Source organism: Eleutherodactylus coqui, chromosome 3 (genome assembly GCF_035609145.1).
Source record: "Eleutherodactylus coqui strain aEleCoq1 chromosome 3, aEleCoq1.hap1, whole genome shotgun sequence".
Classification (NCBI taxonomy): Eukaryota; Metazoa; Chordata; class Amphibia; order Anura; family Eleutherodactylidae; genus Eleutherodactylus; species Eleutherodactylus coqui.
In genome coordinates, this window is record NC_089839.1 from 247,738,599 (window position 1) to 247,763,426 (window position 24,828).

General features: G+C 41.7%; 1 protein-coding gene across 2 annotated transcripts in view; it reads right to left on the bottom strand.

The window, feature by feature from the left end:
* Positions 1-7,179: 7,179 nt before the first annotated feature.
* The window catches only part of CDC14A (cell division cycle 14A), a 91,778-nt gene continuing 74,129 nt past the window's right edge, over positions 7,180-24,828 (bottom strand). The window contains exons 12-16 of one of the 2 annotated variants that reach the window (XM_066597222.1): positions 19,759-19,868; positions 19,463-19,510; positions 18,005-18,133; positions 14,155-14,434; positions 7,180-8,510 (exon numbers count right to left, since the gene is read on the bottom strand). In XM_066597222.1, the coding sequence (XP_066453319.1) occupies positions 8,481-8,510; positions 14,155-14,434; positions 18,005-18,133; positions 19,463-19,510; positions 19,759-19,868 (597 nt within the window). In that variant the 3' untranslated portion in view covers positions 7,180-8,480. The remainder of the gene's footprint in view (positions 8,511-14,154; positions 14,435-18,004; positions 18,134-19,462; positions 19,511-19,758; positions 19,869-24,828) is intronic. The other variant, XM_066597223.1, reaches the window with a different exon arrangement.

Sequence of the window (24,828 nt, forward strand, 5' to 3'; positions counted from 1 at the left end):
TTAGTAGTAATCTTTTTACTATATATACATATTATTTGTATAATTGAAGAATAGTTTAGTTAGTTTTATTTTCCTTGACAATCAGTCTCTGTCTCCATTTTTGCTGTTTTTACATATTTTTTTTCATTATAGGTTTTTTTTTTTTTACTAATTCTTTGCTACCTTCTTGCTTTAGTAGTTCAAACACTTTCATTTTGCAGTTTATTGCCCCTTTACATGTTTATTGAGCCACATTGGTTTACTCCTATTCCAAACCTTTTTATTCTTGTAAAAGGTATGAACCTCTCACCGTAAGTTTTTAAACATTGTCTCGGTCAATAGGGTTAAGGGCACCTCTAAGCTGGTTGAAGTTTTAGTATTTTTGTAGGTCCCCCTATAAAACTCTCTTGAAAGACAACTTAATATTTATTATAGTAAGACCACTGGTTTCCCTGACTTGCACCCCTATTATTCTGTCAGGTCTGTTGGTTAATATTCAGTCCAAACTGGCCATCCTCTAGTTGGGCCATGTATAAGCTGGGTAAGGTAATTATCTTTAGTTATTGACAGAAACTTCTTAGGTTTATGAGAAGGTACAGAACCCCTACAAGGATTGTATTATTGCTTTTCCCTCCATGTATCTCTAACTATACACTCATGTTAATCTCCCTTACATATATCTTGCTGTAGTGTGGCCTTTAAACAGGATTTTACATAAAGACAAACTCCTCCCCGTTTCTCATTCTTAAGATCCCTTTTAACCAGACTGTTCAGTCCCAGCTTTCATCTAAGCAAGTCTCTGTTATTCCCGCTAAATCGTAGTTTACCTCAGACATTACTTCCAGTTCGTCAACTTTATTGGTCAGGCTTCTAGTATTAGTCACCATACAGTTTAGAAGGTTTGGGTTATCTTTGTTATTAACTGTTCTGCCAGTTCTAACTGTACTAACCCACCCTTATTTCCATTACTTAGTCCCAGATCACTATCTACACTGTCTCCCCCTCTATTTTTCTGATTGCCCCTCCCGCCCAGTTTAAATATTCCTCCAACATTCTAGCCATCTTCTACCCCAGCACAGCTCAACCCTCCCCATTGAGATGCAGCCCGTCCCTATGGTAGAACCTGTAGCTGATCGCAAAATCAACCCAGTTCTCCAGGAACCCAAACCCCTCCTTCCTACACCAACTCTTGAACCACTTGTTTACCTCTCTAATCTTATGCCTTTTTTTGTGGCACGTGGTACAGGTAGTATTTCAGAAAATACTACTTTGGAGGTCCTTGCCCTAAACTTACATTCCAGTTTCTTGAAATTGTTTTTAACCCTTCAGTGACCACCCCATAAGACTTTTTATGTCCTGGCTTGCTAGGTTTTAATGCCGAGGGCCGTAAAAACACGCTTGCTCTCCCCCCCCCCCCCCCCCCCCCCCCCCCGGAGCAAGCCATGCGGGCTGTGGACGTGACAGCTCCATGCTGTCGGTTACCGGAGGTAGTCGACAATCTGGAGCAGTCTTGGGGGTGGTGGTTGGTTCGGCGCAGGAAGCCACTGGATCCTCGAATCCCAAATCACACACTTAAAGTACAGTACCCTTTAGAAGACAGTACAGGCAGAATACAGCTCGAACACTCACTTAAGTTTTGATATGTAAATTTCAATGTTTCAGTCCAGGATTTTTCATCATAAATGCCAAAAAACATAGTGCAGCATGCAGCACTATTTTTTACAGTAAAATGATGGACACCATGATGGAAACCTAACCAAACCCATTATAATGAATGGGCTTCATCTGGCATCGGTGGTGTTGTCATATGACGGATCCATCATCACGTGAAGCACTAGACTGGATTAATACTGTATTCCTTTTCTCAAGCTGCTTCTGTATGAACACACATGGACACACTTAAGTAATACAGTTTCTCTTTATTAAATAAAATAGTTAAAATCGATAAAAAGTTTTTTATTTTTTCATTCGAAGGGGAGGTAGAAATACATTTATTACTTTAATCTACACAAACTGTCCCAGTTTCTTCATAAACCTTTTCTTTTCACCACTTTCTTAGTCCAAGCACTTCTTGAGTGCTTCCAAAGTCTCCCAGGGAAACAAGATTATTGTGGCTGTGATTACCATATTCACATTTCACCAATGTACAAGATCCTTCGACTAATCCACATAATGACTGGCTTTGTTGTTCGTGCAGAGCTGAATTAAATAGCTGTATTTGAAGTCTATTAACACTTTGTAAGATCTAAACTGCTTCCTGCACATCAATATTGGAGGGAATTGTGAAGAGAAAGGTCAATGGCCAAGCTATTGTTGACTATGACACTTGGTCGGAGATGCAAACCTTTAGCTATAATCTACTGTAGAATGAAAACATAAACCCAATATCATAGCAGACTAACAAAATGTTTATTGCTTAGAGTTGGTCCAGTATTAATTTTGTAAAGCCTAGTCCCATTCAAAATTTAGACATTTGTCTGCAGCAAACTTCAATGCCTTCTTCCCCGAATGCCAGGGAGGTCCTGGGGCTTAGTCATGAATTGTTGCCTGGCCTGGTTCTCAGGCTGGAGAGTTGCTTCAGCTGCCCATGATAGATAGATGGATAGATGACCACTGATCTATCTATGTTTTTTGTACTTGACTAAAAAACTAGTACCTATCGTTTTCTCTATATGTCATAGGTAGGTACAAGGGCTAAAACAGCTCTTAAGTGTAAGGAGGAAACCACATCATGGGTTCCTGGACCCCTGGGAGTGCTAAGAGGGGGAAGTAGGATATTGGGGTTAACTGCAGTCACATCCAACATTTCAAAGGAGTTTAGTTAGGCTTTAAGGTACATTTACTGCTGTGACACATTGATGATATGGTTCGCTTCACATGATTATATCTGAACCAAGAGATGAAACCAAGAACTCATTTTACAGCTTTGAAAATAACAGTTTCCATTGCAGTGTAATATTGCTTTAAAATAACCCACCATTTAGTGCAAATACTGTGAAAACCAAATTTGGCTAAATTAACGGATAAATATTCCAAGTGAATAGTCAGGCATCTGCATTAAAGTGCCCGTACATATAGTGGCCGAGCCACAATAAATGCACGTGGATTACTGCTATCTACCATGCTTCACATTTACTTGCAACCTGAAACCACAGCAAGTAGAGATGAAGCAAGGGAGAATCCAAGTTAGATTACCGCAGCTCTGCCACAACATGTCCTGGCACTCTCAGGCTATTAAGTAAATAACTGTACAATGTCTTCCATGATTTTCATATGGATACCATATATAATGTTGCTGAGAAGTTCTAAGATTGACAATCATATCAAAGTCATTCGGAGAAATGACTGTTGCAGCTTTCTATTCATTTATAGCCATCGCTCCACTGATTCTGCCGGATTTCTATTTTTTTATTGTTCCCCCTTCACATTCCCAAACAATTGGTGGCGTCAGTTTTGGGGCCCAATTTATAAATGAAGCCATGTACTGTCAAAGGGTTAACTGGCATGAGTCCCCAAGAATAAATGAGACTGTCACTGGGAACTCCCCGCAACCAAAAGTCGTAGTGTAGCCCTACAACCCCACACTCCCTTTGAGGTCAATGGAGTTCCCGCAGACTGCAAAAAAAAATCCAACCATGATGGATCTTTTGCGGTTGTGACAACTTGCAAGTCACACCATATCTCCATTGATCTCAATGAGAGTGCGAGGTCGCAGGGCTACACAGCAATCTTTGGTCGCACCACCTCTGTCGGGGCGAAGTTACAATGTAGTTCTAGCCCAAGGGTATCCACCAAACACTTCTGCTGTATAAAATAACATGGTGTCATATAATAAAACGGACACATCAGATAATAAAGTTGGTTACCTTAAATGGGTTATATATCACAAAGGTAACCCCCTTTTTAAATGGAATCTGGGTGCAGCTTCTCTAACCTTCAGCTATTATCGAGGTGAAAGTTGCGTTGAGCCTAAAAACATACCACTGCATTATATGACAGCTCACCATTCCAGCCCATGTTGGGAATACCAAGCAGGGGTTTACCCTCTATGATGTGCAAATGTCCTAGACTATTTAAATAGGGATTTTCCTCATGAGATCACCCCTTTAAGGAAGTCTTTAACTTTATGAAGATTTCTTTCGAAATGGTTTAAATTCTAAGCAACTCCATTTACAACTCCACTGCAATGTATAGAGGTGAACTGTGCCAACTAGTGACAGTGCATGCAATGTGGCGGTAGTGTGAATACCGGGGGTGGGAATCAGTGGGATTTTTCTTCAACTTGACCAAGATCTTCAACAAAGTAGGAAGTCCCTTTACATTTGGATGGAGTGTGGTAAAGTTCCTCCCTAGATGGTGCTCCTAAGTAGGTGAGAGGAGACTTTTGAAGACATGCATGCTCCTCTAGGAAATGTATGCAAATAGGAAGATGGAAAAATACCTCTACAGCCCCACCTATTAGAAGGTAGCATTACTGCAAGGAAAGCTACCTTGTCATATATGGCACTGTAGAGACATTCTTCCATCTTCTGAATTGCATCCCTTACACTTGCCATACAAGACAATAGTTAGCTTTGAACCAAATCAATGTACAGTATATAAAATGTATGTGTGCAGCAAACAGTAATAGAAGTGGGTTTATTAAAGAGAACATTCTATTACGTGAATGAAGGGGTATGAACTCGCATGTGAATGGAGTCAGAGTCAATAAAGTTATCAGGTAAATGGAACGTACAGTATATAGAACAATCAAAACTGTATACATAAAAACAAAGTCAATAAAAAGAAAAATCCAACTGAAACATGATGGATCCACATGTGGCGTATTTTAAATCTGCATCTATACCTGCATCAAAATCTGTATTTTAGATATGTGGGTTTTGTGGTGCATTTGTCTGTGGGGTTAACCCTTTCCAATCCACTGACTGACATCTTCCAACATTGTGATTGAAGCCTGTAGAGCTCCGATGTCAGAAGATGTCCAGCAGGGTATTCTTACTGTATATTACTGGCTGCTCTGTTGTAAGGGGCCTCTCCGGCATGTCACATACTGCAGCACTGGCTCTAGCCAGCATATGGTGCCATTGTAAGATGACAGAAAAAGAAAACCCCCTAGGAAACCCTGAAACCAAAACTGGATTGCAAAGGGTTAAACTATACCACCTGTGAATCCACCTTTAAGGAGGATGAAACAGATTCATTACAGTGAAGCTTTTTTGGGAAAACTAGAGCAAAGTAGAGATTTTGCAACTGGCAACTAATCAGATTCTAGCAGTCATCCCTTTTTACAGCAGGTAGCAAAATAGCAGTGGTCAGATTGTTTTCAGTGGTTGACACGCTACTTCCCATTTAGATTAGTTTTCAGAAATGAACCCTACCCTCTTAAAAGAAAGAAATCTTACATACAGCGCACTTCCACTTATCTGCAAGAAACAATGCGTAAAACAGAAATACTTTTACAAAATAGACAGCGGTCAGCAAAACGTGGCGTTTACGGCCGTCCTGTTGTTAAGACAGGCAGGTTGTCGACCACTGTAGTAGGGCATAAAAACACATTTTGAATAGATGTGCATTAAAGGGGTTGTATGAGATCAGAAAAAAAATCTGCTTTCTTCCAAAACAGCCCCTACTTTATTCTCAGACTGAGTTTGGCATTGCACTACAGCCCCATAACAGACCCAGCCCATGGAGAAGTGAGGCACTACCATGCTGCATCCTCAAAAATCCAGAAAAGTCAAGCTAGGGCTTATTTTCAGGGTATTTCTGCTAGAATGTAGCTTTTCTAATCTTATACAACCCAATACATTTATATTTTGCCCATTATTGAATGATACAGATAAAAAAAACATATGAAATGTGACAGCAAATGATCAAAACTCAAAAGTCCCATACCCACCGTGCAATAAATTGCATCTTAAATAAGCTGTATACTTAATAACATGATCTGAACGGAGCAAGTGTGCAGTAACCTACAATAATTTAGCTTTCATCGAACTGCTTGCTATGAATTACGGCTCATTTGAAAAATGGATACTGTGTTTTGCCTTTGTTATACAGAACCTTAGCAAGCAATGCAGTTGCCTAGTAAAAAAAAAAAACAGAAACAGATATTCTACCCTACAGCCGAACTACATGTCCCAGGATGCTCATTTAGGTTTACTAAATATATTAAAAAATGCTATTAAAAAGAGGTTATTCTAATCCTCCCGCCTCTCCTACGGCCATTCATTTCCTTTTTCCAAAACCCTTATAAAAACAGCCATAATTATCAGGTTATCCTAATATTGCATTTATAGAAAATGTATCCGCACCAACAGTGCAGGTAACGAAAAATCCACAGCAAACATTATAAAAATATCATTCTAGACAGAAAAATATATCATTTGAGTTTTGTTTTTTTTTTGGTTACAAAGAATTCCTAAAATTGAAAATATATTTAATCAGATATTTCACTAGATAAGCATCATCTATATAATGTGTATATAAACATATATGTGTGTGAGTATAAATATATACTATATAAACATACAATATATATAAATATACAATATATATAGATATATTCATACGCAAACGCAATGAAAAATAGCCCCAATGCCGGATTGTTACTTTCTAGCATTTCAGTAGTGGACATTCACACCGCCACAATAGCGCCTACTATGACAGCCATATGCCCAGACCTTCCTTGGTTTAGGTCAGTGTTTCCCAACTCCAGTCCTCAGGGCCCCCAACAGGTCATGTTTTCTGGATTTCCTCAGTATTGCACAGGTGATGCAATTATTGTCGGTGCCTCAGACATTGCCACAGGTGTTTTTACTATAGGATACACTGAAAACATGACCTGTTGGTGGTCCCTGTGGACTGGAGTTGGGGACCTCTGGTTTAGGTGATCCAGACATAAATAATCTTGTGATCTACGGGCTCCTTTACACTGGCGATTGCAATATCGCCGCAAGAAAATCGTGGCAAAATTGCAACTTTTTACCCGCGATTTTTGAGCGCCAGCGTTGTTTTTTCTCACAAAAACATGGCTGCCACTTGCATTTTTTTCTTGCACTTTTTCTTTGCCATGATTTTTTTTTAGCGCAAAAGTCAACAGGACTTTCTAATGTTAAAAACGCATCGCATTTCACAAAAACGTGATGCGATAAAAAGGAGGCTCCATAGGGAAACATGGGAGATTAAAAAAAAAAAAAAAAAACACAGAAAAATGGGACATGCCGCTATTTTATTATGGCTATTCACAAAAGTGAAAACATTGCAAATGTGAAGGAAGCCATTGAAAATCATTGGTTTCGTAATTCTGCGTTTTCACTCACTCTCGCATTGAGCGAAAATCATGCGATTTTTATCACTAGTGCAAAGAAGCCCTAAATTTTGTTACGCTGAACTGCAAGAGGACCGGATATTGTGGTTGGAATAGTGAATGTGCCTGTGTAATGGTTCTATGAAAAGGATCTGGCTGAAAAGTCCCGGGGAACAGTTTCGAGACCTTTTCTTGACCATCTACAGCAATTTTCTAACTACCCGATGCACACTGTTCTTTGATTGGCCAGTGCCGATGACATGAGCAGCTCTGGCCAATGAGAGAGTAGGTATAGTGCACTAGTAGTCTAACACTACCAATGCACTGTGGGGAATTAGGTAGTCTGAACATTGTGTTGGCCAAAATAGGACCCTAGAAACGGTGGACTGGAGGGACGGCAGAGAAGAACTGCAATATACAATCCTCTGGTCTTGGGACAGAATTTTGTCTTGAAACTGAAGGGTTCCTTTAACCCTTTCTTAATTCTGCATCAAAATCCACTGGCGGCCCTGTGGATGTTGGTGTGGAATCTACTGCATGTTGCGGTGCAGACTGCAGGCTAGTTCCTCCCCAGTAAAAATCCCTAAAAAGTCCCGTAAAGCAGAGTCTGTGGGAAAGCGGAGTTCTTTCCTATACTGAGGAGTCCTTCTTTACTACATCTCCCAAGGAAGTATAGACTCCAAGCACAGGAGTCTGAAGACAAAAGCAGAAAGAACCCGTGTAAGTATTTTCCGGCACTTGTCTTCACACTACGCAGTTGAGGTCTGGCATTCCCACGGCAGATGAATGGACTGGCCATTCTGATAATCCAGCATTCTAGCTATATGGTCCTATGACTGCCAGATTATCAGAATTTCCTATAAATGTACATACACCTAAACATTCTCTTATTAGTACATTCGCATTTTCAAACCAAATATATACAAATCAGTACTGAATTCTACAAAAAATATATTCAATATAAAAATCCAGTTCATAAAATAAAAATTAATCAGAGATGAAAGCACAAAAAAAAAACCCAACAGTCAGTAGCAGAGCGACATACGTCAGTAGTGGGTACATGTCATGCTTTCATTGGCTTTCATCAAGCTTCAAATGCTATCTGGACAATGGATTCCTTTTTTTTGTGTCACTTCCATTTTTCCACGGCAAAGGATTCATTTCGGAGAAAGGGTTAATAGCTGCGTGGGCACCTCTAGAACTGAACAGATTCAGACTGAAGGGACTGGAAGAAAAGAGAGGTAGAGTCATTATCTAGCAGAACCACAATCAATACAGAAGTGAACAGAGGGGGAGGGGGGGGGATTTGGAGGGAAGCAGAGAAAACAATGGCAGACTACTTGGATACTTTTGGTCTAGTATGAGAGTTTTTACATGTGGGAAACTCATTCCGACGGGACGCGACGAGACGCAACGGAATTCCGCACCAAAATCCGCAGGGCTAACTCATTTTGATGCAGAATTGCAGGCAGATTTAAACTATTTTTTTTCCGCATTAAAATCCGCAGGGAGCCGTGTGGACTTTGGTGCGGCATTTATTGCGACTTGCGATGCGGAATATATCGCCTGTGTAAAAAGTCCCTAAAATATTTACACTGACAAAATTGGACATTTCTAGAGGTATCTCCTTAGTGCTGACTAATGGAGATGAGCGAGCATACTCGCTAAGGGCAATTACTCGATCGAGCATTGCCCTTAGCGAGTACCTGCCCGCTCGGGAGCAAAGATTCGTCTGCCGGCGGCGGGCGGCGGGGGAGAGCGGGAGGAACGGAGGGGAGATCTCTCTCTCCCTCTCTTCCCCCCCCCCCCCGCTCTCCCCTGCTCATGGCCGCAACTCACCTGTCACCCGCGCCAGCAGCCGAACCTTTTCTTCCGAGCGGGGAGATACCCGCTAAGGACAATGCTCGATCGAGTAATTGTCCTTAGCGAGTATGCTCACTCATCTCTACTGACTAACTATGGAATAAGTGTGTTAATCCAATGCAGGCTGCCATATTTTATGTGCTGTCATTATGCTTAAAGGATCATGTGTATATATGCTTTTATATAAATGCGTCTTTAGATCTGGTCCATTATGCCTGAGGAAGAACCCTGCAAGGTTCGAAAGTTCCCATTAACATCATGTATTTTTGTTAGCTATTAAAAGCTATCATATCTACAAGGTTACTTGGTTTCTCTTACTGAGAACAATCACACTTAAAGGCTTTGGACACCTTTGGAGACAATTTTGTTTTCACTTAAATGAATGTATTTTGGGCTGTCAATCATTTTTGCTGTGGGGTTTCCTTAAAAATTCTGCGCTGTTTGTCTTCTGCAGATTCTACATGTCACTGTATATAGAAACTGCAGTCTAAGTCTCTGTAGGAAAGCAGCCAGTGATACTGACAGCTTGTTTTTCAGTCCTTTAGGCCGCCTGCACATGAACGGATTTGCATTGCAAAATCCGCAGTCGGTGTCCGCGCCGTGGATCTGCAGAAAATGCCATTCGCCACATGCTATTGAGCATTGCTTCTTCCTGCACACTCGTGGAATCGAATTGCGATTTCTGTGAGCGGAGGGAAAAATCGCAGCATGTTCTATTAACCTTGCGGAAAGGTCGTGAATTCTGCGTCACAGCCTAGAGACGGCGCGGGAAAAATAAACATTTTTTAAAAAATCTGTACTGTTCCTGTCCGACGGTGGTTTGCTGCAGTAAAGACTATGAAAAAAAGTGACAGGTACGCGCAGACGCCAGCTGTGGTCAGGGGACGGATTCCGCTCTGGGCTCTTGCATGCAGGGGAGAAGAGAGCATGGATAAACCAAGCCATCAGTCTGGCATCACAGATAGATCTGCTATTGAGACTTACACTGCAGTGTCTATATACAGTGGTATGTAGAAGCTGCAGAAGACAAACTGTGCAAAACTTTTTGTCAGCAAGTGCCTGTAGATCTGCCTTGCTGCACACTGGTTATGTGGCAGCTGACGCTACAATAGGCCAAGGTGCGGCACCTCAGCATATGAACAGAGGCCGAGTCTGGAATCAGGGCAGGCAATTTATACTTCAACATGTGGGACAATCCTGAGGTCAGGGCACACAGACTAGGCTCAGCAGAGTTCAAGAGTGGAGAATGCAGAGCAGTCAGGGTATAGCCAGAATAAGAATCACGAAGTCATACAACTCAAACAACAAGTACCTGTAGCTGTATCCAAAAGACCAAAAGCTTAGGCAATTTTCTTAGGGAAAGGTGCATGATATAGGCAGAGGTGGTCAGGGATTAGAGGGGGACAGATTTGCAGGATGTGTGCTGGCCCTTTAAGAGTGTAGGTGTGCATGCACCTCCTTTGGGCAGCACTGCAATAGGGCCAGAGCACAGCACCAGCCAATAACAATTAAGGCAAGATGGTGGCTGTGGCCACAATTTGCAACATTTTTATTAAGCCCTACTGCAAAAATGATTGTCATCCTACAATACATGCATTTAAATGAAAGAGGCTTCCCAGAGTGTTCAAGGGGTTCCCTGAGAATGTATATACTTATTGCTAAGCACTACGTATTTTCTAACTTTGTAATATGCACACTATTATAATGAACCATAGAATGATCGAGTTGGAAGGGACCCCCAGGGTCATCTGGTCCAACCCCTGCTCAGTGCAGGATCACTAAATCATCCCAGACATATATTTGTCCAGCCTTTGTTTGAACACTTCCATTAAAGGAGAACTCATCACCTTCCGTGGCAACCTGTTCCACTCATTGATCACCCTCACTGTCTAGTATCTAATCTGTGTCTCCTCTCTTTCATTTTTATCCCATTGCTTCTAGTCTTTCCTTGTACAAATGAGAATTGGGCTGATCCCTCTGCACTGTGACAGCCCTTCAGATATTTGTAGACAGCTATTAGGTCTCCAGCAAGCTAAACATTCCGAGATCCTTTAACCATTCTTCATAGGATATGATTTGCAGACCGCTCACCATCTTGGTAACTCTTCTCTGAACTTGAGTTTATCTATGTCTTTTTTAAAGTGGGATGCCCAGAACTGGACACAGTATTCCTGATGAGGTCTGACTAAGGAAGAGTAGAGGGGGGTAATCACCTCACGTGATCTAGACTCTATGCTTTTCTTAATACATCCCAGAATTGCATTTGCCTTTTTTCTGCTGCACCACACTGTTGACTCATGTTCAGTCTATGATCTATTAGTATACCTATCTATTTCACATGTGCTGCTGCTTAGCCCAATTCCTCCCATTCTGTATGCGCTTTTTCTTTACATTCTTCCCTATTAAATACATTCTGTTAGTCACCGCCCACTGTTCAAGCTCGGCTAGATCTTTTTAAATCCTCTCTCTTCTCTAGCGTTAGCTATCCCTTCTAGTTTTGGGTGATTTGGAAATTTGATCAGTTTCCCCTCAATTCTCTTACCTAGAACATTTTTTTTTAAAAGTGTTGAACAACACTAGATCCAGGACCAAGCCTTGTAGGCCCAGAGTTGATCTCATGGACTGTGGGCCAGGGGAACTCACAGGTGAAAGAAAAAGTACTTGAAACCTTTGGAATTACACTAATGTGTACATGGATTACTAATAAAATGTAGTTTGATCATTATCTAGGTCATAATATTTAGATTGTATTTGTCTAAAATTATCTAATCTAAACTAATAACACACCAATAGTTGTACTGTTCACGTCTTTTACTAAGCACATTGAGTGAACATCCACTTCTGTGTGAGCGACTTCTTCGACAGTAAACTGGAAAAAGGTGTTTTGTTTAAGGAAATGAGATTGGAAGTGTGGGTTCTGTCCATTAAATAAGGGCACACAAGGACTGATTATTGACAAATGTGTTCTTCTTAATAAACACTGGTTGGTGTGTACCATGTCTGGATGCAAACAACTTTCAGAAGACCTTCAAAGATGTGTCATAGAGACAAGTAAAGCTAGAAAATGCTACAAAAGCATTGCTAAAGACCTGAGTGTACATTAATCCAAGGTTAAACAAACTATCTATGAAAGGAAAAAAAAATCATGACTGTTGCTTCTTTCCCTAGGAATAGTTGTTCTGCTCAGATTGCAACAAGCAAGCCTAAACGAGGTGAGAAAGAGTCCATGGGTAACAACAAAAGCCCTACAGAAGCATGTGCAAAAAAAAAAAATCGGAATGTACACAACCGAAATGCGCACCGGCAATTATAAGGTGGGCAAAAAGATAGTTCTGGTTGTATCTTTTGACTGATTTAGTGGCAGCTCCCATAAACTCCTATGGGAGGTGGGGGGAAAAAAAGTGAGGGGGAGGCAGTTTAGCAATGTGCAACTCTGCGAAAAGCTTACAGGTGCCTCTGTATAGGCATTGGAAGTCATTCCGAGGATTTTTGCTGAGTGAGGAGTTTCCGAGGTGCAACGTATTTTTTCACTAAAAACGTCGCTCCCGGTCAGGTGAATGGACGAGAAAACGCTAATTAAGCACAGGACTAGAACGCAAAAAATCGTCCATTCATGCAAATTTACGGCACGGCCGAAAGAGTGCAAAAGCGTATACACTCGTGTGAAAGACCCCTCATGCAGATACAAAATATGCATGTTATATGGTGGGCATATACGCCCATGTGAATCAGGCCTAAGACTATTAGAAAGGTAGATCATGTCTAATCCAAAATTTACGGAATCCTGCTAAAGATAAGGATTTCTCTTCTACATAAGTGCATTGTTTGTTACCCCAAATATTAAACAGGAGGGTGCATGATAGGATGAATATGAAAAGCGGATGCTAGAAGTAAATGCTCATTTTTAGCTTGGCCTTTAGTACTACAAAGACTTTCACACCAACATCAGGTGGTTTCATTATTGAATTTGGACTCTAATTTACCTTACTTTCTCCCACTTAAATGTTTCTTCTTCCCCAAGCTAAAAAATAAACTGGCCCACACTCCCCTGTCCCTGCTGCCGCTCCGGCCTCATTTACGGGACATCACACACTGCTGCAGTCCATGCCAGAACTCGTATCAATCGCTAAGCTCTGTCATCAGCTGCAGCAGCCTGTTTACGGGACGCCACAGGCTGCTGCAGCCAGTAAACTATAAATCAGCCAGGAGACCCGGGGAAGCTGGCGATGGACACGGAGGGAGTGGGGAAAGGCGAGTATGCACCAGTTTACTTTTCAGCATGGGAAACATGATTGTAAAAGAAAAATTGAAGTCGGACAACCCCTTAAGCTTTCAATGGAAAATCTACATTTCACTTTCCATGTATAAAGTGGCTTTCCTTTGCCAACTTTATCTCCTGAACACATTATTGTTACAGAACTCTGAAAAGTAACTGTGTGTCAACTATTTGATGAGTCAGTTTCCTACTTCACTAAATCTTTCTTCCTTGAGGTCCCATGAGGCGATAGCTCCGTTTTTTCTCTACAGCCTCCTTTGTTTGGTTGTGTTAGTCTGGAGGAAGCCTGTCTGATATCTCCATGTCATGTGACCTCATAGAAATAAGACTTGATCCATTAAATAATGCTTTCTTATAAATCACATTGTACGGCTATTCTATAAATCGAAGCATACAGCACATTGTTTGGCAAAGTATGCCAACGACTAAAGTTTATCTTAGCAATGTAAAAGTTTAAAGATTTTATTCTTTAATGTTCAGTGCGAAAATAACCAATCGGTTGCCTTTCCTGCTTTGATTGGTTCATATCTTCTCCTATCTCTGCATTTCCACATGAGTATAGATGCACAATACATGTCATTAGGTAAGCAATGCAGCATGGCTAGGTTAGCTTAGAAGAAGCCCGAAGCAGGGAGAGCGTTAAGCATAGGCAGAAATGTATACCATCATCATATGTTAGCAGGCTGCTGATTGCCTGATGGTAGGCAGGGTGCAATATGAGGACACTTACAGGAATAGAGCGGCTCAGATAACGTGCAGTGGAAGTGAGACCTGTGTAGGAGGCTCGAGAGGATCCGTAGGACTCATTGCCCGCAGTAGACACATTCCAGTTACGGTTGTTGTTGAGCTCGCCTTGGCTTCGCCCATGAGGACTGGAGGGGTACAAGCTGGAAGGGTGAGCCGGGGTGTAGCTGGGGCGGGAGGGAGAGGAACTGCGGGAGCTGTCTATGTCTTCCAGAGCAGAGTTCAGATTCCCAAGCGAGCCAGCAAACCGTGAACTTACAGAATAACTGAGAGGAGAAAACATGAGGGGATCACAGACCCTGGTGCACTAATGAACATGCAGGACAATGACATGAACTGAAGACATGCTCTTATAGCTCATGCTGGAGCGATTAATAAAGCAAATACAATGCAAACATGACACAAATATTTAGGCATCACATATAGAAAGTGTATCACCAGCATGCACAACTGTTAAAAAAGCGCAAGCGCTTCTCTGTTTCCACTGCGTATACCGCACACATATTTACGCAGTTTATTGCAAAACGGACAATTCTATCAACTCCGAGGAGGTCCGTTGTCAAAATAACCTGATTTCTCCTAAATGCCCATCTGCACTGAATCTGTTGTGTCAGCAGGAAATATTCTACTCATAGCGGGGGTGTAAAAGTGCACAACTGATTGGGGTTTTTTTATGACTGGTCCTCAGTGGGATGAGATTTTCTATAAACCAGAATTAAAGATGTTGTAATAAAATTTCCCTCCGGTATGAAAATACTCTGATGAATTTCAGGAGTATAATGGGAATTTCCAGAAGCAGGGAGCCGGAGAGAAGTTCTGGCTGCAGGAAGCATTCGTTCTCCAGACATGGCACAGGCTCAAGTTCTTCTCATCCAAAGACCCCACGGCTCTGTTCACTGCCGGATCTCTACAAAGCCCTGACGTACGGATGTATCACTTATATAATAGATGATGTGTATACTTTAATTCTTTACTGCATTGAACTACTGCATTTATTTATTAGCTGACATTTGTATGCAGCAAACTATTGCAGAATGTGATACGACTCGGCTGTAATTAAAGGCAATGCCAACAATGGCAGTCTGTTTTTTTTTCCAATTCTAAGGCTAAATTTACATGGGCGTATGCGCATTTATGTGCACCTTTGTGCATTGGGTGTTGTATTTTTGCATGCGCTTTAGTGTAAGATAAGTCGGGAGGGGTATCATTATTCCTTAAGGAGAGCACCTAGAAGGTGAGTAAGGAGACTTCTAAGGCAATGCATGCTCCTCTGGGAAATATATGCAAATAAGGAAGATGGAACAAAATCTCTACAGCGCCACCTATTGGATGGCAGCATTCCTGCAAATCAATGTCCAACCCTTTTTACAGGTCTTTAGAGCAATGATTGGGCATTGAAGGAATGCTGCCATCCAATAGGTGGCGCTGTAGAGGTATTGTTCCACCTCCCTTATTTGCATACTACCCAGAGGAGCATGCATGGCCCTTTAAGTCTCCTCACCCACCTTCTAGGTGCTCTCCTTAAGGAGTGATGATACCTAACCCCTCCCCACTCATGTCTTAGGCCTCTCACTAGCCAAGAAACACAGAAACAGCGGTCTGTGTATGGATTCTGTTTTGGTTTTTAATTCCCAATCATTGTTCTAAAGACCTGTATAAAGGGCTGGACATTAATTTTCAGGAATGCTGACCTCCAATAGGTGGCGCTGTAGAGGTATTGCTCCATCTTTCTGATTTACTGTAACATAGTATGTAAGGCCAAAAAACGACATATGTCCATCCAGTTCAGCCTATTACCCCCTTCCCCACTGTTGATCCAGAGGAAGCCAAAAAAAACCCAAAACAATGAGATAGAAGCGAATTTTCCCCATTTGTTTTTTTTTTGCCTTCCTCTATACTTTTTGTACACACAAATTGCCCGCATTGTCAAGCACAAAAAAGCATGCAACCCCAGTCCCAGCCATTGAGATGGCCAATTAGTATAATTAGTTCCATATCTTTTATTTTCCTGCACAAATAAACAGAAATATAGAACATTCTGTGTATTTTTATTTTTGGGGTAGTGACAAAACTGCACACACAAAATAAGCGCTTGTGAACAAAGCCATTGAAATCAATGGGCTCTACTCGGCGGGTATTGTGCACACAATATTACATGTGCAGATATGGTCGTGTGAATCTGGCCTAAGCGAATAAAACTTTTAATAGGATTCGTTTTACTCTGCAGTGTTTAGTTCGTATAATTACTGGTCTGCTCTGAAGACTCAGGTGTCAAAATTCTGCTTCTGCTAATGCGTGATGGCAAGCTTGATATTCCGCATATATCTTTAATGCAGTTATGTGGCAGATCATACCGCTGAGAGTCATTAGTACAATGCCATAATAGTACTGTCACATGTAATGAGAGTACATTATCCCACGCAGACATTCTAAAGGCAGAATCCGAAAGTGACAAAAGGTGTTAACTTCTTCAACGCCAGTCGTAACTCTAGCTGTAACTCTGTCTCGTACTTCTCCTTCCTAAGGGCTCATTTACATGGAATGACTATATCGTTCAGATTCCTGCTGGGAACACAAACGATAATCGTTCCGTGTAAATGTTGCCAGCGACTAAAAAACAAATCGCGAATAATCATTGCGTATCGCTCGGCGTTCATTTTCTGTAGGCATAAAAGTCAAACAACGACCCTCCTGTGTAAGCAAGCAGAGGCAGGCGAGCGGGCGCGATCACCGCTCCCTGTGTGAAAGCATAGGAGCAATGATCATTGGGATAACTGTCAGACACTTAGGCCGGGCTCACATGAACGAATCTGAATTGCGGATTCTGTGATCGCCGTCCGCGCGGAAGATCCGCGGTAAAACACGGGCATTGCAAGACATGCTTTTTATAATTTTCCTTCACACTCGCGGGTGCGAATTGCGAGTGGAAAACAAATCGCAGCATGCTCTATTTTAACGCGGATTGCGAGTGGATGGCCTCTATGGATGCGAGCGATCTACAGCCCCATATGCAATCAACGTTGCGTATGAGCGGCGGAAACTCTCTAAACTTGATAGGAGAATGGATAGGAAAGCCAGAATGCTGGCTGGAGAGGAGAGATCTTTCTTCCACGCAGACAATACACTGTGCATACACGTACATCCGCGATCATTCGCAATTATTTTCCGCAAAGGATCGCAGGTCTTCTGGAAAGCCAACCTGTTCGTGTGAGCCCAGCCGCAAGCTCCTGACAATCGCCCCTTGTAAAAGGGCCCTTAGACAGAGGCCTCATGCACATGTATACAGTTGGACATAGACTTCTATGGGTGCCATATTATGGTTCTGTACAAGTCCCAGGTTGTATGGAGATGTAATACTCCTCTGCTAATTAGGCCTGATATTATTCCTACCCCTATCACACCTACAACTTTGTAATAACTCAAGTGCAGAGATCCATCCATCCATCCATCTCTTAATCAAGACAACTATGTCCCACAATAACAATGCATTTCATATATTGTAACATTTCAGCTAAGGCCATGTTTACATATGTTTCGAGGTTATATATGGAACTCATGTCATACTGCCAGAGCTGTCATATGAGAGATCCCAGCAGCGGCTGACAGACCCCATTAAGGAACAATTCTCCCTGTTCTGACAGCACCTGCAGAAGTCTGCACAGCGCCTCGAATAACACCGATGTGAACAAAGCCTTATGTCACAAATGGTAATTATAGGAATGGTTTCAGAGTCAGGGAAACAGATATTAGATACTTTAACCACTGATTTCTTCTCTGGGGTTTTGGGGATTACAATCAGATAATTTTGTCAGTAACTAATACTTTCTGGAACTCACCTTTTGACTTTGCTAGGTGAGGATGCTGAACTCTGCCCAACTCTTCTGGCAACTGCTGATGTGGATGCAGAGATCCTAGAAGACTTCAATGGGGACATTGTGCCCTGCGTGCTGTTAGAGGCGATTATTCTAAGAAAGACCACAAGATAGTTTCTTATGAAATGGTAACCATAAGAGGGTAACAAAATCATTGTTTACTATGCAGTAGGCTGTTAACCCCTTAAGGACCAGTGTTTTGGTCCTAAAGGACCAGACACTTTTTAGGGTTTATACCCACTTGTGGTTTTTTTGTCCTATTTTTTTTTCTCCTTCAGCTATCAAAATTATTTTTGCTGTGTTTATTTTTCCGTGACATATAGGGCTATTTTTTTAATATATCTTTTTTTTCATTGACTTTTTTCTGTTTTCTAGTTTTATTGAGTATATTTACTTTAAAATAAAGTATGGGAATGGGTTGCACAGTTTGTTTTTGATAAATCATATGTATAGTTTTGGATTACAGGGTGCATACGACGACCGATTTGGTTGGTTTTTTTTTATTCTGCAATTTATTTATTTTTTTACTTATTTTTGTAAATATTTTTTTGGACATCTATTACCCCCATGCTGTCATATAAGACCTCTGGGGGTCATTCACAATTTTTATTGTGAATGAGCTTATCAGGGTCTGCTAGGACCCTGCAGTTCTGCTCTAACAGGAGGCACCCAGCCCGCTGGTCACATAATTACTGCATTGCATAGTGGAAGGAATACTTCCACTTCACTCTTTATTACATAGTGCTCATTAAGCACTATGTACCCAGGAAAGGAAAAGGCAAAAGCAGTCAAAAACTGCTTCCCCCCTTCTCCTCCAGGTCCTCAGCTGTGACTAACAGCTGAGAACCCAACCTGCTCCTTCCTGATTGCAGGAGCAGAAGCTTTAGTCCCGCGCTGTATTTTTGCTGTCGGCGGGGGTTAAAGCTGAGGACCAAGCGCTGTATATTTACCGCGCTTGGTCCTTAAGGGGTTAAACCTTAAGAGACCCCTTCAACTTAAGGAATCAGATACCCTTATAAAAACAGTTAAAAAATTGCTCCTAACTCATTGGAAAGCCGCTCTGAACGTTACATACAAACCCCTTTGGGATTTGCAAATGAACTGATATCTGTCTCTGCGGTCAGACACTACTAGGTGTTGTATACTGGCCATGTTGAATTTCTAGGGTGCTGCAAGGGGTCCAGCAGGTAATACCTATCCTTCTGTCTATGGAAATAAATGGAGAACTACAAAGCAAATAAGGTTCGCCTTGCAGCTGGTTGGGTTGCAGTCTTTGGTTATAGGCAGCTTTAAAGTTGCTACATATGGTAAGGTGGTCACTAATGATCAAAACTGAGACTGGCCAAGTTGATAAAGCTCCTTAGACAACCAAAGGTAATACAGCAGAATAAAAAATAATAATTAAAGGTCTAAGACAATCACCTAAAAGGCTGTGACGTAGATCTCGTGTGCGGTTTCATTTCCTCTAGTCTGCAATCAAAGATACATTTCTTCAGATATTAGGATTGTGACCCTCAAGCACATATAGTAGTGGGAGCAATCACACTTTTAACATCTTGATTACACAAGCTAAAAATATAGAGAAGAGACGGAAACACAGTTGGGTGGAACAAAGAAACTAGATAATAATGAAGAGGTTGAGATGAGTGGAACATGCAGCGGAGAAGATCTAATACAAAAACCATTACTACATAATAGAGTGATACAAGCTCACTTACCGTAGAGCTCCCGTGGTCGCCGACCTTGGCTGTCTTCTGCTCTTTAAGGCACGTAATTTGTCTCCCTGTGTTAATCCATTTTTTTGTTCAAATTCATCCTCGGAATCAATCTGCAGGGAAAACGTAAGCTAATTAAAGGATATTGGAAAAGAGAATTATCAAATCAATAGTATAGCAGATAGTGTACAGAAGGGGCGCTAATGAGGAAATAAAAGCGAGAAACCAGTGCGCAGTAATGGCGGGGAGGTGGTCACTTGAAAATGACAAAATAGTTTCCAGTTCGCCAATATTCTTATATCTGCGGGAGTTTTATGAAAAAAAACAGGAGGAGTGCAAGAGTGAGAAAGTAATATACAGAGATTAAGGGATGGGTCAATAAAAGATGAAAGTCGTGAGGTTAAGGGAGGTAAAACACTGAAAAACAACACGGAAAGTAGAAATAGAGAGCGGATGGGTACAACACAAAGATTGGGGAAAGCAAAATAATCCAAGTATATGTAGAGTCAATGGCATCGGTCAGGATTGGAGGTGAGCGAATATACTCGTTTCGAGTAATTACTCGATCGAGCACTGCGATTACTTCCGTACTCGGGTGAAAAGAGTCGGGGGGCGCCGGGGGAGGCATGGCGGAGTGGGGGGGTAGCAGCGGGGAACAGGGGGAGCCCTCTCTCTCTCCCTCTCCCCCCACTCCCCGCTGCAACCCCCCACTCACCCACAGCGCCCCCCGAATCTTTTCGCCCGAGTACAGAAGTACTCGAAAATCGAGGTGCTCGGGCGAAAAAGGGGCGTGGCCGAGTAGGTTCGCTCATCTCTAGTCAGGATTCACTGAGAACTGAACTGTTCAAAGATAAATCTATCATGGCTGTCATGCCTGCGTAAGAATGGAAGCCATGACATAGTGTGAACAGGACATGCACCTTACAACTCCAATACCAAAAAGGTTGGGACACTGCAAAATGTAAAGAAATGTAAAGATAAAAAGAATGCAATGATTTGGAAATCTCATATAACTATATGTTATTCACAATAGCACATAGAACACATATCAGAAGGTGAAAGGGAGACATTTTTCCATTTCACTTTCAAATATTAACTCATTTAGTAACTGATGGCAGCAACACAGCTCACAAAAGTTGGGCCAGAACCATATTTACCAATGTGTAGCATTTAGAGTTGAGCAAATGTACTCTGGCGAGCTTGATGCTCATTTGAGTATTAGCGTTCTCGATGGTGCTCGTTACTCGAACGAGCATCAAATCGTGTTTAACCCCGCCCCAGTTTTTGGCTCCTCCCCGCGCCATTCGAAAAGTTTTGTTCTGGAAGGGAGGGAGGATGAGGGAGAGGGAGAGAGAGAGAGAGACACGAACCAAGAAAGAAAAAAAAAAAAAAGCTTGGGACCCTGCATTCCACATACAAAAATGCTCGTTACAAAAATGGGGTTCGTTACTCGAGTAGAGCTCTGGAATTTTACGAAAAGCTCAACTCGAATAACGTGGACCCGAGCATTTGGGGGCTCGCTCATCTCTAGTAGCATCCCCTTGTCTTTTTACAGCAGTCTGTAAATGTCTGGGAAGTGAGGAGAGCAGTTACTGGAGTTTTGAGAGAGGAATGTTGTCCCACTCTTGTCTGATGTGGATTCTAGCTGCTCAACAGTCCTGGGAGGTCTTTGCTGGATTTTTCATTTCATAAGGTGCCAAGCATTTTCTATTGCGGAAAGATCTGGACTGCAGGCGTCCGGTTCATCACTCGACTCTTCTTCTGTCATGAATGCAGTGAGTGGTTTAGCACTGTCTTACTGAAATATGCAAAAGCTTCCCTGAAAGAGGCGTTGTCTGGATGGGAGAATATGTTGTTCTAAGACCTCTATATATACTACTCAGCATTGATAGTGCCTTCCAAGATGTGTAAGCCGTCCATGCCATAGGCACTAATGTAACCCCACACCATCAGAGATGCAGACTTCTGAACTGTGCACTGATAACAAGCTGGATGGTCCCTTTCCTCTGGAGCCCGCAGCACACAGGGTTTGTGGTTTTCAAAAAGAATTTTAGATTTTTATTCATCTGACACAGAAAAGTTTTTCATTTTGCCTCAGTCCATTTTATATAAGCTTTGGTTCTGAGAAAATGTTGGTGTTTCTGTATTGTGTTGTTACATGGCTTCGTCTTTACACAATGCAGCTTAAGCTTGCACTTTTGGATTAGACGATGAACTGTGTTCACAGACAATGATTTCTGGAAGTATTCCTGAGCCCATGCAGTGATTTGCATTACAGAATCATGCCTGTTTTTAATGCAGTGACGCCTGAGGACCTGCAGATCTCCAGCATCCAATATTGACAATCAGCTTTGTCTCTTGAATTTCTCCAAATTCTCTGGATCTTTTGATGATATTTACTGTAGATGGTGAGATATTCACAGTCTTCACAATTTAATGTTGAGGACTATTTTTCTGAAATTGTTCTACAATTTTTAGACATAGTTTTTCACAGAGTAGTGAACCCCTGACCATCTCTGTTTCTGAGAGACCCTGCCTCTCTAACATGCTCTTTTTATACATAGTCACGTGACTTAGTAGGAAATTGACCCTCCCGCTGTTTTTCATTAGTACCATGAACTTTTCCAGCTTTTTGTTAACCCTGTCTAAACTTTTTTGAGATGTGTTGCCGCCATTCATTTCTAAAATGATTTTGTTTTAATGAAATGCAAAAATGTCTTACTTTTACCTTCTGACAGATGTTCTATTATGAGTAACACATGGGTATAGGAGATTTCCACATTGTAAAATAATGTAAATAAAAAATGATAAAGAATGCATTTTACACAGTGTCCAACTTTTGTTTTGGAATTGGTGTTATAAAAAGTTGAATTGGTTGGACCTGTAGTTTTAAAGCAGAGCACTTATGGCACAGCCTTGTGCTGAGGGAACACTCGTATACAGAAATAAGCATTTGTAACTCATGATTTTCATAAAACATGTGCATACATGTACACGAGTGTCTGAATACTACATTTTTTATGGTCGTGTGTACGAAGCAGCATCTTTTCGCCCGAGTAGGCAGTTACTCGAAAAAAAGCGATGCTCAATTGCGAAATAGCCCTAAACGAGTAGGTTTGCTCATTTCTAAATAAAAGCAATCTCAATCAACAGTCGCCCTTGAAGATCCTGTTTGGCTACCACAAAATAATGTCTTTTTAGCACATCTTGAAGCAGCCTGTAACACAAGTAGACTCATGTTTAGGAATGAGCTACAATGACCCACAATGACCCTTATGTAGCAAGATGGAAGTATAAAAGTCTACGAATACTTATATTACCTGCAGTAAAAGTGTAGAAGAAAAGTTTGACCTTGTTTTAGCAAATTATAAAAAATCTATATCTCAAGAGTAATCAGAAGATGAGCCGGATCCGACGAGGAGGAGATATCAAGAAGAGTAGATATGACGACTACTTCCACTAGAGGTTATTTAAGTTGTGATAAGGATAAAACCAGCTGAAATCATGAGGAAAGATCACCAAGAGGGCCGAAGAAATGTAAATGTGCAAGACGGACGTCAGAAGATCAGTCAGCGCGGCTCTGTCATTAAAAGGAATAATGGCTCTATTATGTTCCCTCTGTTAAAGAAAATGCTTCTTATCAGGATAAAATTGGAGTAATTAGTATGAGACAAGCAGAGCTTTTACATAAGGCACTCTGTGCCCCCGCACTACACTTACATAGATGTGCGGACCACCGGCACACCCAACACACTGAAATAACTCAGTCACGCAGCAACTTCCATGCGGCTGCAGATGCTGAAGCTCTTCTTACAAGGCTTATAGCTTCACGTGGAGCGCATGTGTGTATCACCAAAATACGGAGGTCAAACCTATCGCAAATCATAGCTGTACTCATGTAGGACCTATTCACACAAAACGCATTTGCGCAGCGCACATGAAAAATTTGTGCACGCAATAGGCAATGAATAGAGCCATTGGACTTCAATAGGTTCGTTTACGCAAGTGTATTTTGCGTAGACATTTTGATTCACGCAAAAAAATATGCAGCATGTTCAATTTTTATGCGTACGGCGCACAAACATGGCACATACAAAATTTATTTAATTTCATTGCCCGTTGAAATCAATTGACGCACGCTTGCGTGTGTTTATGTACAGGCGAATACACTCAACATGCCTGTGAAAAAATTACAGTAACACACAAGCGTGCGCAAAATGCAGCGACCATCATGCAAATACGCTGTGTGAAACCGGACTTTTAGTTCTCCATTTAGGACAAATTTACCTGAGCCTTTTAAAAACGTGTCCGTGTTGCATGCGCCAAAAAATAGACTTTTTAGAATTCCTATGCAGTTCTATATGACGTCCATACGTGGTCCGTATGTCCATCTTTTTACTTTTGTGTACCATCCATTTTTAACGTCCTCAAAAAAAACCCACCAAACTTAACTGAAACGGGCTCAAATTAATTTTTTGCATCTCTTAGCAAAGAAGCTGTGAAACACTGACAGCAACTGGACGGCGTCCATGTGCGGTTTGTTTTTTTCTGTGTGTGACCCCATTGACTTGATTAGACAAGAGTCATCCATTCATTCACCTTTTGGAGTGTTACATTCTCATGCCCTAGTCAGACAGGCGTTTTTTCGCGCGATTTGCGGATCGCATGACGGATGCGCATCCGCAAATCGTGTGACCGGTGCGCGCAAGTCGCCCGCAAAACGCCCGAAAATCTGCTCCTAGCCGCGTTTCATTAGAAACGGGCCGGAGCTGTCCAGCGCATTGCATTCAATGGAGACGGCAATTCATGAATGGGTGTGTGAGTGTTTTCAGCCTCTGATTGGTCAGGGCTGTGACCAATCAGAGGCAGATCATTCAGCAGGCGGGGATTTTAAAGCCCCGCCAGCTGAATAGTGCCGAGAAGCAGTTCAGGAGAACTGACAGCGGCCGCGGCTGGACTCCGGCTGCAGCGGAAAGGTGAGTATACAATTTTTTTTTATTTTAACACATTTTAGGATGAATTGCAGGGAAGGGCTTATATATTTAACCCCTTCCTGACAATTCACCCCGCGCA